The following is a 15,429-nucleotide window of genomic DNA, read 5'->3' as shown; positions in this document are numbered from 1 at the left end:
TTTGGCTAATTTGCATGGGGATTGTATGGGGATTACAACTACGTCCTAAACCACAAACATAAACTGCCCGATTTGATCTATTTTATTTAGCTTAGTAAAAAACATGGTTTTAATCGATACATGGGATAAACTCCATTTGGGCCAACTTATCCTTTGTGTCTCCAGTAGCAGCCGGTGGCTGGATAGGGTGTACATACAGAGCTTCTATATTGCAAAGGTAATAAGCACAGAATGTGGGGTGTATAATTTCCAGAACATACGGCCTACCACGTCACAATGAACCATCGTCCATAGAAGGTTTTCAGTGACAGAGGGTAATGGTGGTTTAACTGTGGCCTGCTGATGAAGAGGGCGGTGGAAATAGACATTGGTGGGATGTTAGGATGGATGTAAAGGAATATCCACGAGTACAACAGCATTATTGAATGGTTGTTACAACTGACTAATCTAAAAGTTATTCATCTAATTAAAGTGTACGCAAGCGAAGAGACACAGTGAGCGAAAAACACAAAGTATATTTCTTCTCAGTTTGCCTCAATTGTACACTAACTCGGAAGGAGTTACATGAAACATCATTGCCTTCAGAAGGTACAAAGCTGAAACAATTGACATGAATAGATCTACTTAAACAGTGTTTAAAATAGAGCCAGAGAAGCGCAAGAAAAATTTCAGTACCCAACTTCAATTTGTTGTTGTTGTGGTCTTCAGTCCAGAGACTGGTTTGATGCAGCTCTCCATGCTACTCTATCCTGTGCAAGCTTCTTCATCTCCGAGTAACTACTGCAACCTACATCCTTCTGAATCTGCTTAGTATATTCATCTGTTGGTCTCCCTCTATGATTTTTACCCTCCACACTTCCCTCCAAAACTAAATTTGTGACCCCTTGATGCCTCAGAATGCGTCCTACCAACCGATCCCTTCTTCTGGTCAAGTTGCGCCACAAATTCCTCTTCTCCCCAATTCTATTCACTACCTTCTCGCCTCGCGGGTAGCCGCTCGGTCTGAGACGTGTTGTCACGGTCCGCGCCGCTCCCCCCGTCGGAGGTTCGAGTCCTCCCTCGACCATGGATGTGTGTGTGTGTGTGTGTGTGTGTGTGTGTGTGTGTGTGTGCGTGTGTGTGTGTGTGTGTGTGTCGTCCTTAGCATAAGTTAGTTTAAGTAGCGTGTAAGCTTAGGGACCGATGACCTCAGCAGTTTGGTCCCATAAGACCTTACCACAAATTACCAAATTTACCACCTCCTCATTAGTTACGTGATCTAATCTTAAGCATTCTTCTGCGGCGCCACATTTTGAAAGCGTCTATTTCTTCTTGTATAAACTATTTAACGTCCATGTTTCACTTCCATACATGGGCCACACTGCATTCGAACACTTTCAGAAAATACTTCCTGACGCTTGAACCTATACTCGGTGTTAACAAATTTCTCTTCTTCGGAAACGCTTTCCTTGCCATAGCCAGTCTACATTTTATATCCTCTCTTTGCTCCCCAAATAGCAAAACTCATCTACTACTTTAAATGTCCCATTCCCTAATCTAATTCATTCAGCATCAACTGATTTAACTTCAAATTATCACGTCATTAAAGAGCATACGCGAGCTAAATAGAAGCATCATAGTGAACCGGACATATGAAGCTACAAGTAAAACAAAAATGATTTTTTTTACCGAATAGTTTCTGTAAAATCGTTTGAGAAAGATTGCAGTGCGTGCGCATCGACTCTGTTATCGCAGGCCGGCCGAAATATGGAAAACACTTATTGGCCTCCCCTTCCGTACAAACGAGTGAACTCGTCCAGCGCTTTGGACGAAAGCTGGCCATTGCGCATCGGCCACCGTGTCCCGCACGAGTTAAACATAGGTAATCGTAGATTGCGGTAGTTTTCCTAGTAGCTTTGGTCAGTTAAGGTTGTACCCGCGTTACCCGTACGCTAGGTGTGTTGCATGCTTTCGGGCGTTACCTCGTAACGATCGCTTTCTTGACGTACGCGATCAGTGTCTTACTAGATTCCCCTAAAAACCGGAAGTGGTGAACCGTCTAGACCCTGAGTGAGGATATATAAAGGAACCGGTAACCTGCAGAACTATTTTTTCTGCTTTGCTATCCTCCTGTCTGTTGCTTAAGAATAAACAGTATTTACAGCAAAACTGACACTTTCAATGTTTAATTCTGGTTTTATTCGAGAGTTGTTGACTTGTAACATGAAACAGAAGAATGTTGTAGTAAAAATAAAGGAAACAATACAGATTTGTCATATAGCACTATGAAATGCAATTTCCTCGACAAAAAGGTAAAATAAAAAAACGGAAAAGAACACGAATCTATATCAGATATCGCTTCAGTACTTCGTTGAACTCATACGTATAAAACATGTTTCTGTTTTTCATAAACGGCTTTCACATTTATCAATAATAACAGGAAACTCTAGCCTTTGATCATGATAAAGAACGTTCTATGGAATATAAAATAACAATAATTATACACACTTTTTAGTTTGTGCATGTAAACTGTACTTTCTTCAAAAGTAATTGCTTTTGTTACATAAGAGCGCAGAAGTTACGCAATCAACTAATTTTTATTATTTGTACAATGTAATTTATAATCTGTAAGAAAATAAAACACACAATGAACTAAACACTGAATGACGTGCCGTTTTCATTGGAGCATGTTTAACATCTTCTTATTCACGTGTTCAGAACCTCACAGGTCACGACTGGCGGATTTTGAACGAATGTTAAAGCGTACTGGAGCCCTTTGAATTGGTGACACGTGAAATCTCAGACGAAAAGATTCTTCGCTTCATAAACGGAAGGCATCGATAACGACTGCTGCGGCTCAGTGTTTCGTTGTACAGTAGTTTCGCGCAGTCTCTCAGAGAGCGCAGCACCATTGACAAATTCCCCAGGGTACTCGAGAAATTCCCGAGAATTTGCCTTAGCGTCGCGCGTTTCTCGAGCACCACCATAGCCCATCCCGACGTACGCAAAAAAATTAATAAAAATTAAATTGGGAGTACAAGATACTGCAACCCGATTTGCCAGAAACTTCGCTCAGTGTAAGAGGAGACGTAACAAGCGAACACGTGTCTCGGCTTATCCGTAGATAACTCCATCGTTTCTAAGAAAATGACATTATGTTCCTTTCATCAGAGTCATCGCCCCTGCGAACTGGTAGTGCAGTTGCTAACGTCGCAGCGTTATACTTTTGCGTCCCGTGTTCAAAATCCGATTACTACTTTTATACTTATTTTTCGTATATATATATATATATATCCGTAGAAGATTACTACACGAATGTTTTCCACTGAGCCGGCCGCGGTGGCCAAGCGGTTCTAGGCGCTCAGTCCGGAACCGCGCGACTGCTACAGTCGCAGGTTCGAATCCTGCCTCGGGCATGGATGTGTGTGATGTCCTTAGGTTAGTTAGGTTTAAGTAGTTCTAAGTTCTAGGGGACTGATGACCACAGATGTTAAGTCCCATAGTGCTCAGAGCCATTTTTTCCCCACTGAATACTGAAATAACGTCCTTATTCGTCTACTAATTGTATCTCTCGTGAATAAATTTAAAAACAAAACAATAAATGAATGAGGAAATTATTTGAATTGGTTTTCGGTGACATTCCTGTCGTGTATCTTGATTCATAATCAACTGCAAGCGAAACTTTTCGGTTAAGTGATCCGTTAGGTGTGGCTTGCCGCGAAATTGTTGTCAACGTGTGAAATCATCAGCAATGTTAATGACGTTCCTTTTTCGAAAGAGATTCATTCGAAGAAATGTCTTTGTGGCAAATCTGCCGTCGCGCAATGCTCGTGGTGTTCGGAATTTCTATGTTCCGAATATTTCTACCATTTGTATCACCTAAGGGAATACATCAGACCTACCTGAAGAATAAACGTAAGAATAAAATATAAGAATTAATGTAATAATTGATATAAGCATGAAGTACACTGAAGCGCCAAGGAAACTGGTATACGTATGCATATTCAACTCCAGAGATATGTGGACAGGCAAAATACGGCGCTGCGGTCGGCAACGCCTGTTTAAGACATCTGTCTGGCGCAGTTGTTAGATCGGTTACTGCTGCTACAATGGCAGGTTGTCAAATGGTTCAAATGGCGCTGAGCACAATGCGACTTAACTTCTGATATCAGTCGCCTAGAACTTAGAACTAATTAAACCTAACTAACTTATGGACATCACACACATCCATGCCCGAGGCAGGATTCGAACCTGCGACCGTAGCGGTCGCTCGGCTCCAGACTGTAGCGCCTAGAACCGCACGGCCACTCCGGCCGGCGCAGGTTATCAAGATTTAAGTGAGTTTGAACATGATGTTATAGTCGGCGCACGTGCGATGGAAGACAGCATCTCCGAGGTAGCGATGAAGTGGGAATTTTCCCGTACGACCATTTCACGAGTGTACCGTGAATATCAGGAATCCGGTAAAACATCAAATCACCGACATCGCTGATGCCGGAAAAAGATGCTGCAAGAACGGGACCAACGACGACTAAAGAGAATCGTCCAGCGTGACAGAAATACAACCATTCCGCATATTGCCGCAGATTTCAATGCTGGGCCATCAACAAGCGTCAGCGTGCGAACCACTCAACGAAACATCAACGCTGTGGGCTCTCGGAGCCGAAGGCCGAGACGTGTACCCTTGCTGACTGCACGACGCAAAGCTTCACGCTTCGCCTGGACCCGTCAGCACCGACAATTGACTGTTAACGACTGGAAACATGTTGGCTGATCGGACGAGTGTCGTTTCAAATTCTATCGAGCGGATGGACGTGTGTGGGTATGGAGACAACCTCCTGAATCCATGGACCCCGCATGTCAGCAGGCGACTGTTCAAGTTGGTAGAGGCTCTGTAATAGTGTGGGGCGTGTGCAGTTGGAGAGATATGGGTCTCCTGATACGTGGAGATACGACTCTGACAGATAACAGGTATTTAAACATCCTGTTTGATCACCTGCATCCATTCATGTCCATTTTGCATTCCTATGGAATTGGACAATTCTAGTAGGACAATGCGACACCCCACACGTCCAAAATTGCTACAGAGTGGTTCCAGGAACACTATTCTGAGTTTAAACACTTACGCTGGCCACCAAACTCCCCATATATGAACAAGATTGAGCATATCTGGGATGCCTTGCAACGTGCTATTCAGAAGAGAATTCCACCCCTCGTACTCTTACGGTTTTATGCACTGCCCTGCAGGATTAATGGTGTCAGTTGCCTCCAGCACTACTTCAGGGCATTATTCGAGTCCATGCCACGTTGTTCTGCGGCACTTCTGCGTGCTTGAAGGGGCCCTACACGATATTAGACATGTGTACCAGTTTCTTTGGTTCTTCAGTGTATAGGAAAATGATACTTTAAAAAGTTTGTAGCCCATGAAAATACCGTACACACACATATATTATATAAAAAATGTATTACACGGATTGTGAAACCGAGTTGTAATTTTTCATTCAGTATCACGTCCTTGTGTTCCCTAACTTGATAAGAAACATTCGTGTAGTAATCTTCTACGGACGTAGGTAGGTAAATGAAAACAATAAAATAAAATAAAATAAAAACAATATCGGATTCCGACATGGGGTGCAAAAGCGAAAAAAGCCACGACGTTAGCCACTGTAGCACCATTTCCGCTGAGAGCAGTGATCCATAAGAGATATCTAAATTGCATCGAAAACTTAGCCCGTCGGTTTCTCAGAAATGGACAAATATCTACGGATAAGGCGAGACACGTGTTCGCTTATTTTGACACCTCTTCCACTGAGCGAAGTTTGTGGTTATGGTACTTGCCGTATTCTCCTAGTTAAATAAATTGGGTACTGCTAGGATTCACAAGTAAACTGAGTAAATTGGTTCTATTTGTTCCAACTCTGCATTAAAAAGTTCAGTTTTACCGCAGCTAGGTCGAAGAATTTTTCCTTTTCTTCGAATCTCAAGAAAAAAAAATAGATAAAGCTCATTTCTTGTCATTATCTTCAGATGGCTTAGACGCAGCTCAGGGGATTTTTTTCCATGGAGAATTTTCGCTCTACAGCAGAGTCTGGGAGCACAGGTCCCGCTACAGCTTTTATATGAGAAGTTTCAAATCAACGTGCACTCCGCTGAAGAGCGGAAATTAATTTTGGAAACAATCCCCTAAGTTTTGGCTAGACCATTTCTCCACAAAATCCTTTCCTCGATAGTACTTGTTCCGCGACATATGCGAGGGAACTTATGTGAAGCTTGGAAGATAGGAGATGAGGTGTTGGCGGAATTAAAGCTGTGAGGGCGGATCGTGAATTATCCTTCGTTAGCTCACTCGGTAGAGCAATTTCCCAGCGAGAGGTAATGGTCCCCTGTCGTGTGATTTGCGGTAAAAATTAAACGGTTTGTTTCCTTTGTGCTTCTGGCCAGATGTGACATTTTAAGAACGTATTAATGCTATTGTTCTCTAAACTACTTTCATGTATTGCATCTTATATTTTAGGTGATGACCGTTGACGACCTTACTTTGCACAAATATGCATGGCACGTGATTTTTTAATGTAACGACGTCTTTGTGTCCACATCTGTCACTATAGATAACTATTAGTTTGTTTAACGCTACAGCCAACGAAGTCGTATGGTTTTCATGTTTTAGCCCTCTTCCTTTTTTATGCTGTGTTTTTAGGTGCACTTGAGAATGGGCAGTGCCCGGAACTAGTAGTGCAAATAAAATATTTTAAACAGAGCGTAGTGAAATAATATCCTTCTTCAAATAAAACACATTGCTACAACATTTTATTTCCACGCAAAATTTTCACTTAAAGAAAGCCATGACTTCTGGGCCAACCCAGTATATGCAAACAAGTCAACTCGTTCGTTGCAAAAGTTAAAACGTAATGGCCAGACCGAGACTGTAATTAAAATTGAATGAGTACAGTAGAAAGAAGTAAAGCGAATCTAAACTGTGATAGGTTCTCGCTAAACTTGCCTATTATGGGGTTGGTGCATATGTTCATAGCGTTTTTCCAAAACTTTAATACACATAACAGAGACTTTAGTCATCAATAATATAGTCTTTTTGACTATTTACAATAATCTGTCTACGTTGAGGTAGCTTTTCGATTCCGCGACAGCAGAAATCACGTTGTTTTGAGGTAAAGAACTCGTCAAGCAATATTCACAGAGTATTTTCATCGGGAAAGGAAGTTTCTTGAAGGTTGTTCGATAGAGAGCGGGAAAGGTGAAAATATGAGGGCGCAACTCCTGCCCGCATTGAGGCTGATCCCTCACCTGTGGTAGAGTGGGAGGTCGTCTCAAGGTGTGGCAGGGGGCGAAAGACATTCCGGAGGGCTGAACGGAAGGCCTCTCCAGTTTGTCTGACGAATCGGTTTCAGGCTCTGTCTCAGGCTGATACTGATCTTCAGCCTGACATGGCTGCTTGTCCTGTCCCAGAGGTTGCCCCTCAGTCTGCAAGATCCGGGCGGTCGCAGAGGGTGGGCTTACTGGTAGTTGGGAGCTCCAACGTCAGGCGCGTAATGGGGCCCCTTAGGGATATGGCAGCAAGAGAGGGGAAGAAAACCAATGTGCACTCCGTGTGCATACCGGAGGGAGTCATTCCAGATATGGAAAGGGTTCTTCCGGATGCCATGAAGGGTACAGGGTGCACCCATCTGCAGGTGGTCGCTCATGTCGGCACCAATGATGTGTGTCGCTATGGATCCGAGGAAATCCTCTCTGGCTTCCGGCGGCTATCTGATTTGGTGAAGACTGCCAGTCTCGCTAGCGGGATGAAAGCAGAGCTCACCATCTGCAGCATCGTCGACAGGACTGACTGCGGACCTTTGGTACAGAGCCGATTGCATGCAACCGGTGGTGGAGTGTTCGTCGCTGTTAGCAGTAGTTTATCCTGTAGTGAAATAGAAGTGGATAGTTCCTGTGAATTATTATGGGTGGAGGTTACACTCAACAACCGAGCTAGGTTAATAATTGGCTCCTTTTACCGACCTCCCGACTCAGCAGCATTAGTGGCAGAACAACTGAGAGAAAATTTGGAGTACATTTCACATAAATTTTCTCAGCATGTTATAGTCTTAGGTGGAGATTTCAATTTACCAGAAGTTTAAACGCAGCCAAAACCTCTCAGACAAACAGAAGCTAAACGATGTCAAAGTTAGCGTAAGGAGGGCTATGCGTGAAGCGTTCAGTGAATTCGAAAGTAAAATTCTATGTACCGACTTGACAGAAAATCCTAGGAAGTTCTGGCCTTACGTTAAATCAGTAAGTGGCTCGAAACAGCATATCCAGACACTACGGGATGATGATGGCATTGAAACAGAGGATGACACGCGTAAAGCTGAAATTCTAAACACCTTTTTCCAAAGCTGTTTCACAGAGGAAGACCGCACTGCAGTTCCTTCTCTAAATCCTCGCACAAACGAAAAAATGGCTGACATCGAAATAAGTTTCCAAGGAATAGAAAAGCAACTGGAATCACTCAACAGAGGAAAGTCCACTGGACCTGACGGGATACCAATTCGATTCTACACAGAGTACGCGAAAGAACTTGCCTCCCTTCTAACAGCCGTGTACCGCAAGTTTCTAGACGAACGGAAGGTTCCAAATGATTGGAAAAGAGCACAGGTAGTCCCAGTTTTCAAGAAGGGTCGTCGAGCAGATGCGCAAAACTATAGACCTATATCTCTGACGTCGATCTGTTGTAGAATTTTAGAACATGTTTTTTGCTCGAGTATCATGTCGTTTTTAGAAACCCAGAATCTACTATGTAGGAATCAACATGGATTCCGGAAACAGCGATCGTGTGAGACCCAACTCGCTTTATTTGTTCATGAGCCCCAGAAAATATTAGATACAGGCTCTCAGGTAGATGCTATTTTTCTTGACTTCCGGAAGGCGTTCGATACAGTTCCGCACTGTCGCCTGATAAACAAAGTAAGAGCCTACGGAATATCAGACCAGCTGTGTGGCTGGATTGAAGAGTTTTTAGCAAGCAGAACACAGCTTGTTGTTATCAATGGAGAGACGTCTACAGACATTAAAGTAACCTCTGGCGTGCCACAGGGGAGTGTTATGGGACCATTGCTTTTCACAATATATATAAATGACCTAGTAGATAGTGTCGGAAGTCCCATGCGGCTTTTCGCGGATGATGCTGTAGTACACAGAGAAGTTGCAGCATTAGAAAATTGTAGCGAAATGCAGGAAGATCTGCAGCGGATAGGCACTTGGTGCAGGGAGTGGCAACTGACCCTTAACATAGACAAATGTAATGTATTGCGAATACATAGAAAGAAGGATCCTTTATTGTATGATTATATGATAGCGGAACAAACACTGGTAGCAGTTACTTCTGTAAAATATCTGGGAGTATGCGTGCGGAACGATTTGAAGTGGAACGATCATATAAAATTAATTGTTGGTAAGGCGGGTACCAGGTTGAGATTCATTGGGAGAGTCCTTAGAAAATGTAGTCCATCAACAAAGGAGGTGGCTTACAAAAAACTCGTTCGACCTATACTTGAGTATTGCTCATCAGTGTGGGATCCGTACCAGATAGGGTTGACGGAGGAGATAGAGAAGATCCAAAGAAGAGCGGCGCGTTTCGTCACAGGGTTATTTGGTAACCGTGATAGCGTTACGGAGATGTTTAACAAACTCAAGTGGCAGACTCTGCAAGAGAGGCGCTCTGCATCGCGGTGTAGCTTGCTCGCCAGGTTTCGAGAGGGTGCGTTTCTGGATGAGGTATCGAATATGTTGCTTCCCCCTACTTATACCTCCCGAGGAGATCACGAATGTAAAATTAGAGAGATTAGAGCGCGCACGGAGGCTTTCAGACAGCCGTTCTTCCCGCGAACCATACGCGACTGGAACAGGAAAGGGAGGTAATGACAGTGGCACGTAAAGTGCCCTCCGCCACACACCGTTGGGTGGCTTGAGGAGTATAAATGTAGATGTAGATGTAGAGCGTTTTTTTGTTGGTCTAGTAGAATGCGGACGGGCGTTGTCCTGGAGTAGCACCACTCACGCAGTCTTCCTGGTCGTTGTTCTTGAACTGCGATTGCAAGACGTCTCAGTTGTTGAGAATAAATGGAAATGAGCGTTTGGCGTCATTGGCCGGGAGGCCCCTTACGGGGCAGGTCCGGCAGCCTTGGAGCAGGTCTTATTACATTGGGCCACCTGCGCGCCGTATTGGGATGAAATGATTATGGAGACAGCACAACACCCAGTCCCTGAGCGGAGAAAAATCCCCGACTCAGCTGGGAATCGAACCCGGTCCCGTAGAAGGGCAATCCGTCACGCTGACCACTCAGCTATCTTTTTTTTCCCTTATTACCACGACCATTAATTTTTTTTTTCATCAAATGGTTCCAATGGCTCTGAGCACTATGGGACTTAACATCTAGTGTCATCAGTCCCCTAGAACTTAGAACTACTTAAACCTAACTAACCTAAGGACAGCACACAACACCCAGCCATCACGAGGCAGAGAAAATCCCTGACCCCACCGGGAATCGAACCCGGGAACCCGGGCGTGGGAAGCGAGAACGCTACCGCACGACCACGAGATGCGGGCTTTTTTTTCATCCTTGACCGCTTATTTCGAAAGGCCCACGGTGGGAGGTTCTCCTACAAAATTCATTTGCCTCCTGCGGGGACCGAACTCACGACCTCTGGTGTACTAGACCAGCGACCAGCGCTCTGCCACTTTTTTTTTTTTTTTTTTTTTTTTCGGATTCGGGTTACTCGCCACGTAAGCGGCGGCTCTGTCGTAGTCTGATTTTTTTTTTTTTTTTAATTCGCTGACTGTCCGCACACTTTTGCTCCCGGCAGAAGGTGCCTCCTACCATCCAAACTTCACAGAAGCTCTCCTACATACCTTGGGGGAGGACAGGTCGCGACTTGTACCTCGATGAGTAAGCAATATGATCGCTGATGAGTATGATCACTGATCACTGATTAGTATGATCCTCCCGTGAACCATGGACCTTTCGGTTGGTTTTTTTTTTTTTTTTAATTGATATCATCCTCAGTTGAGGATGCGGAATTTTTTTCTTCATCTATCCAACTTTCTTTTTTTTCTCGATTATCTTTTCTATTTCTTATTGGTAATTTTATGCTACGAGCGTGGCAGGCAGGTGGCGGCAAGGAGGGCAGGGGTCAATTAGTCCGAGGCCTGGCCACGGTGCCGCCCACCATACCTGTTACCACTCACATTGATTGTAAAGGAACACTGATTTTTTGGGGGGGAAAGCTTCAATACGGCATTTGAGCCAGACTATTTGCTTGATACGTAAACGGGTGAAGGTTTTAGAGCTCGAACAGCTATCCGATCCCTGTTCTATTGAATGCAATATGGAGCATATTACCGTACTTGCGACAGTGATCCGCGTAGTGTCTAATTTTAATATATTCCGTTTCCATGTGTAACAAAAATTCGCTGTAATCGTCGCCTGTCAGCCGATTGAAGACATGACTGGTATAGTGGCCCAACAGCCACACTATTAGGGGCGGACGTTGAGAATAAACGTCAGCTGTGATGGTTACGCCTCGGAAAACGAATTCGTAGTACACCACACCGTCGCTGTTCCACAGGAGGGATAACATTATCTTTTTTGGCTGCGCACAGGTCTTAGTACAGATACTTCCTGATTTTTTTATTTTATTTTATTTTATTTATTTATTTATTTTTTTTTTTTTTTTTGAGCTCAACCATTCCTTTCTTTTCCTTATGTTAGCATAAAAACACCATTTCTCATCAACAGTAACGATACAGAATAGGAATGGTCGATGTTGTTCACAAGCCATTTACTGACGAGAAGCAGAGATGCACATGTGGCCACCTGCTGATTTTTCAGATTTTGGCTTATAGTATGCGGTAGCCTCAAACCCGATGTTTGAACCTTCTCCATTGCATGCAAATGTGACAAGATGGTAGAATGGTCATAATTCATCACATCTACCAGTTCTCGAATACACAGACGAAGATCATTGTGAATTAATGCTATTAAACGATCATCATGTAAGGTCTTCCTGAACGTGGAGAGTCACTAATGTCAAACCGATCCTCCTTAAAACGAGAAAACCGTTTTCTTGCCGTTTCCGTCTATTATCGCAATAGGCGGCGCAAATGTTTCTGGCTGCCTCCGCTGCTCTCACCCCTCTATCAAACGCAAACAGAAAAAAAGTGTCGGAAATGATCCGATTTCTCCACTTGGCCCTCGACTTTCTAGCGTCCACAGGTCCGCTCACTATCTCCAAATGACAAACTGACAGTATGTAAACTCAAATAGCAACAATGAACTACAAATAAAAAATTACAATCGATAAATAAACCCATAACAACCGGAATACCAACATGCAAACCAAAAACGTACGAACTTATGCATCAATCTAATATAAAGAGCTAAACTGACGAAAAACAAACTGGGAAGCATGGAAATGCTTAGAGAGATTTAACGTGGGGAGACTAACTGGACTCTGTCGTGTTGCAGACCCGCGCACCAACGACTGGTTCCTGATCAGCAGCCCGATGCCGGGCCTCACGCTGCTGGGGGCCTACCTCTACTTCGTCCTCTCCGCGGGCCCGCGCTACATGAGGCACCGCAAGCCCTTCGAACTAACCAACGTGCTCATCTTCTACAACTTCGTGCAGGTCCTCATCAGCACTTGGATTTTCTGGGAGGTTAGTATCTGCACATTTTTGTGAGTCGTTCTTTTGCTCTTATTCTTTTCATAACTTCAACGAAAAATTTAGGCCCCATGTGATGGCACACCTCGTCTGTCACCTCTTCCGCAAACAAATGATACCTAAAGAAGGTGATAACGTACCGTGTGACCTCGGAAGCATCTGAGTCGGTACTGCTTACGGGGGAAAAGCTAGCAGTCATTTTGAACACTGGTTAATCAAAGCTTATCATTGGTTTTATTGCAGACTGGCAAAACCTCATCGGCATTCTGTTTGCAGTCTCACATCCGAACTGCAAAGCTCGTTTTACTATCGACTTGTAAAGCCTCATAATCGATTATGTACACTACAAGAAAAAAATTACACTACTGGCCAATAAAATTGCTACACCAAGAAGAAATGCAGATGATAAACGGGTATTCATTGGACAAATATATTATACTAGAACTGACATGTGATTACATTTTCAAGCAATTTGTGTGCATAGGTCCTGAGAAATCAGTACCCAGAACAACCACCTCTGACCGTGATAACGGCCTCGATAGGCCTGGGCATTGAGTCAAACAGACCTTGGATGGCGTGTACAGGTACAGCTGCCCATGTAGCTTCAACACGATACCACAGTTCATCTGCCTCGTGATGACTGGGTGTTGTGTGATGTCCTTAAGTTAGTTAGGTTTAAGTAGTTCTAAGTTCTAGGGGACTGATGACCATAGATGTTAAGTCCCATAGTGCTCAGAGCCATTTGAACCATTTTTTTTCAAGCTGTAGTGACTGGCGTATTGTGACGAGCCTGTTGCTCGGCCACCATTGACCAGACATTTTCAGTTGGTGAGAGATCTGGAGAATGTGCTGGCCAGGGCAGCAGTCGAACATTTTCTGTATCCAGAAAGGCTCGAACAGGACCTGCAATATGCGGTCGTGCATTATTCTGCTGAAATGTAGAGTTTCGCAGGGATCGAATGAAGGGTAGAGCCACGGGTCGTAACAAATCTGAAATGTAACGTCCACTGTTCAAAGTGCCGTCAATGCTAACAAGAGGGACCGAGACGTGTAACCAATGGCACCCCATACCATCACGCCGGGTGATACGCCAGTATGGCGATGACGAATACACGCTTCCAATGTGCGTCCACCGCGATGTCGCCAAACACGGATGCGACCATCATGATGCTGTAAATAGAACCTGGATCCATCCGAAAAAATGACGTTTTGCCATTCGTGTACCCAGGTTCGTCATTGAGTACACCATCGCAGGCGTTCCTGTCTGTGATGCAGCGTCAAGGGTAGCCGCAGCTATGGTCTCCGAGCTGATAGTCCATGCTGCTGCAAACGTCGTCGAATTGTTCGTGCAGATGATTGTTGTCTTGCAAACGTCCCCATCTGGTGACTCAGGGATCGAGACGTGGCTGCACGATCCGTTACAGCCATGCGGATAAGAAGCCTGTCATCTCGACTGATAGTGATACGAGGCCGTTGGCATCCAGCACGGCGTTCCGTATTACCCCCCTGAACCCACCGATTCGATATTCTGCTAACAGTAATTGGATCTCGACCAACGCGAGCAGCAATGTCGCGATACGATAAACCGGAATCGCGATAGGCTACAATCCGACCTTTATCAAAGTCGGAAACGTGATGGTACGCATTTCTCCTCCTTACACGAGGCATCACAACAACGTTTCACCAGGCAACGCCGGTCAACTGCTGCTTGTGTATGAGAAATCGGTTGGAAACTTTCCTCATGTGAGCACGTTGTGGGTGTCGCCACCGGCGCCAACCTTGTGTGAATGCTCTGAAAAGCTAATCATTTGCATATCACAGCATCTTCTTCCTGTCGGTTAAATTTCGCGTCTGTAGCACGTCATCTTCGTGGTGTAGCAATTTTAATGGCCAGTAGTGTATTTTTCCCAACACCGACAAGCGGAAACACCCTGATTAGTACGTGGTGTAGCCTCCACGGGCGGCAAGACTGGTGCTGACTTTGGCATCCAATCGATTGTACAGATGGCGAATACTGGCCTGTGATTCGTTATGCTACGCCTCCTCGACCTGTTCACGTAGTTATGTAAGCGTTGTTGGATGATGATAAACTTCTTGTCTTATCATACCCCTCACGTCCTCGGTTGGAGACAGGCCGGAGATCGTCTGGTCAGGGAAGTTGCTGCACGTTTTGCACAGCACGATGAGCTTGACGGGCAGTGTGTGGGCGAACATTATTCTGTTGGAACAACATTCACCTTCCTGTTGCAAGAACGGCAAAACAACGGATCTAACCAGATTGCGCACTTACCGAGCGCTGGTTAGCGTCCCCTCGAGAAACACCAAAGGTGAATGAGACTTGTAGCTTATAGCACCCCAGGCCTGGGGTAGGACCAGTGTGTCTTGGACGAATGCACTCTACGAGACAGCGCTCACCAGGTCTACGTCGTATGCGTAAACGACCGCCACTTGCGTGCAGGCAGAATCTGGTTTCATCGTTGAAAACCACGGCGTGCCATTCCATCTTCCAAGTGATACTCTGACGGCAACAATCGAGCCGTGCACGTCAATGCTATGGCGTGAGTGGAAGACGGGCTAGAGAGGTGTGCATGCCCGTAGTCCCTTTGCTAATAACCAGTTCGCAACATCGTCTACGGATGTGAGAATGTTTCCGTGAGCACTGATTCCAGCATCGTTGCACAACTGAAGCAGCTTGTCCGACTTGTTTGGCAATTCTCTGAAAGGGCCATCCC

The 15,429-nt window shown here is 44.7% G+C and overlaps 1 protein-coding gene across 1 annotated transcript in view; it reads left to right on the top strand.

Moving 5' to 3' along the window:
- The window catches only part of LOC124555619 (elongation of very long chain fatty acids protein AAEL008004-like), a 209,605-nt gene that overhangs the window by 145,600 nt on the left and 48,576 nt on the right, over window positions 1-15,429 (top strand). The window contains exon 3 of the mRNA XM_047129588.1: window positions 12,501-12,691. Within this exon, the coding sequence (XP_046985544.1) occupies window positions 12,501-12,691 (191 nt within the window). The remainder of the gene's footprint in view (window positions 1-12,500; window positions 12,692-15,429) is intronic.

Source organism: Schistocerca americana, chromosome X (genome assembly GCF_021461395.2).
Source record: "Schistocerca americana isolate TAMUIC-IGC-003095 chromosome X, iqSchAmer2.1, whole genome shotgun sequence".
In the NCBI taxonomy this organism is placed as follows: domain Eukaryota; kingdom Metazoa; phylum Arthropoda; class Insecta; order Orthoptera; family Acrididae; genus Schistocerca; species Schistocerca americana.
The sequence above is the reverse complement of the archived record's forward strand: the minus strand, read 5'-3'. Positions and strand labels throughout refer to the sequence as shown.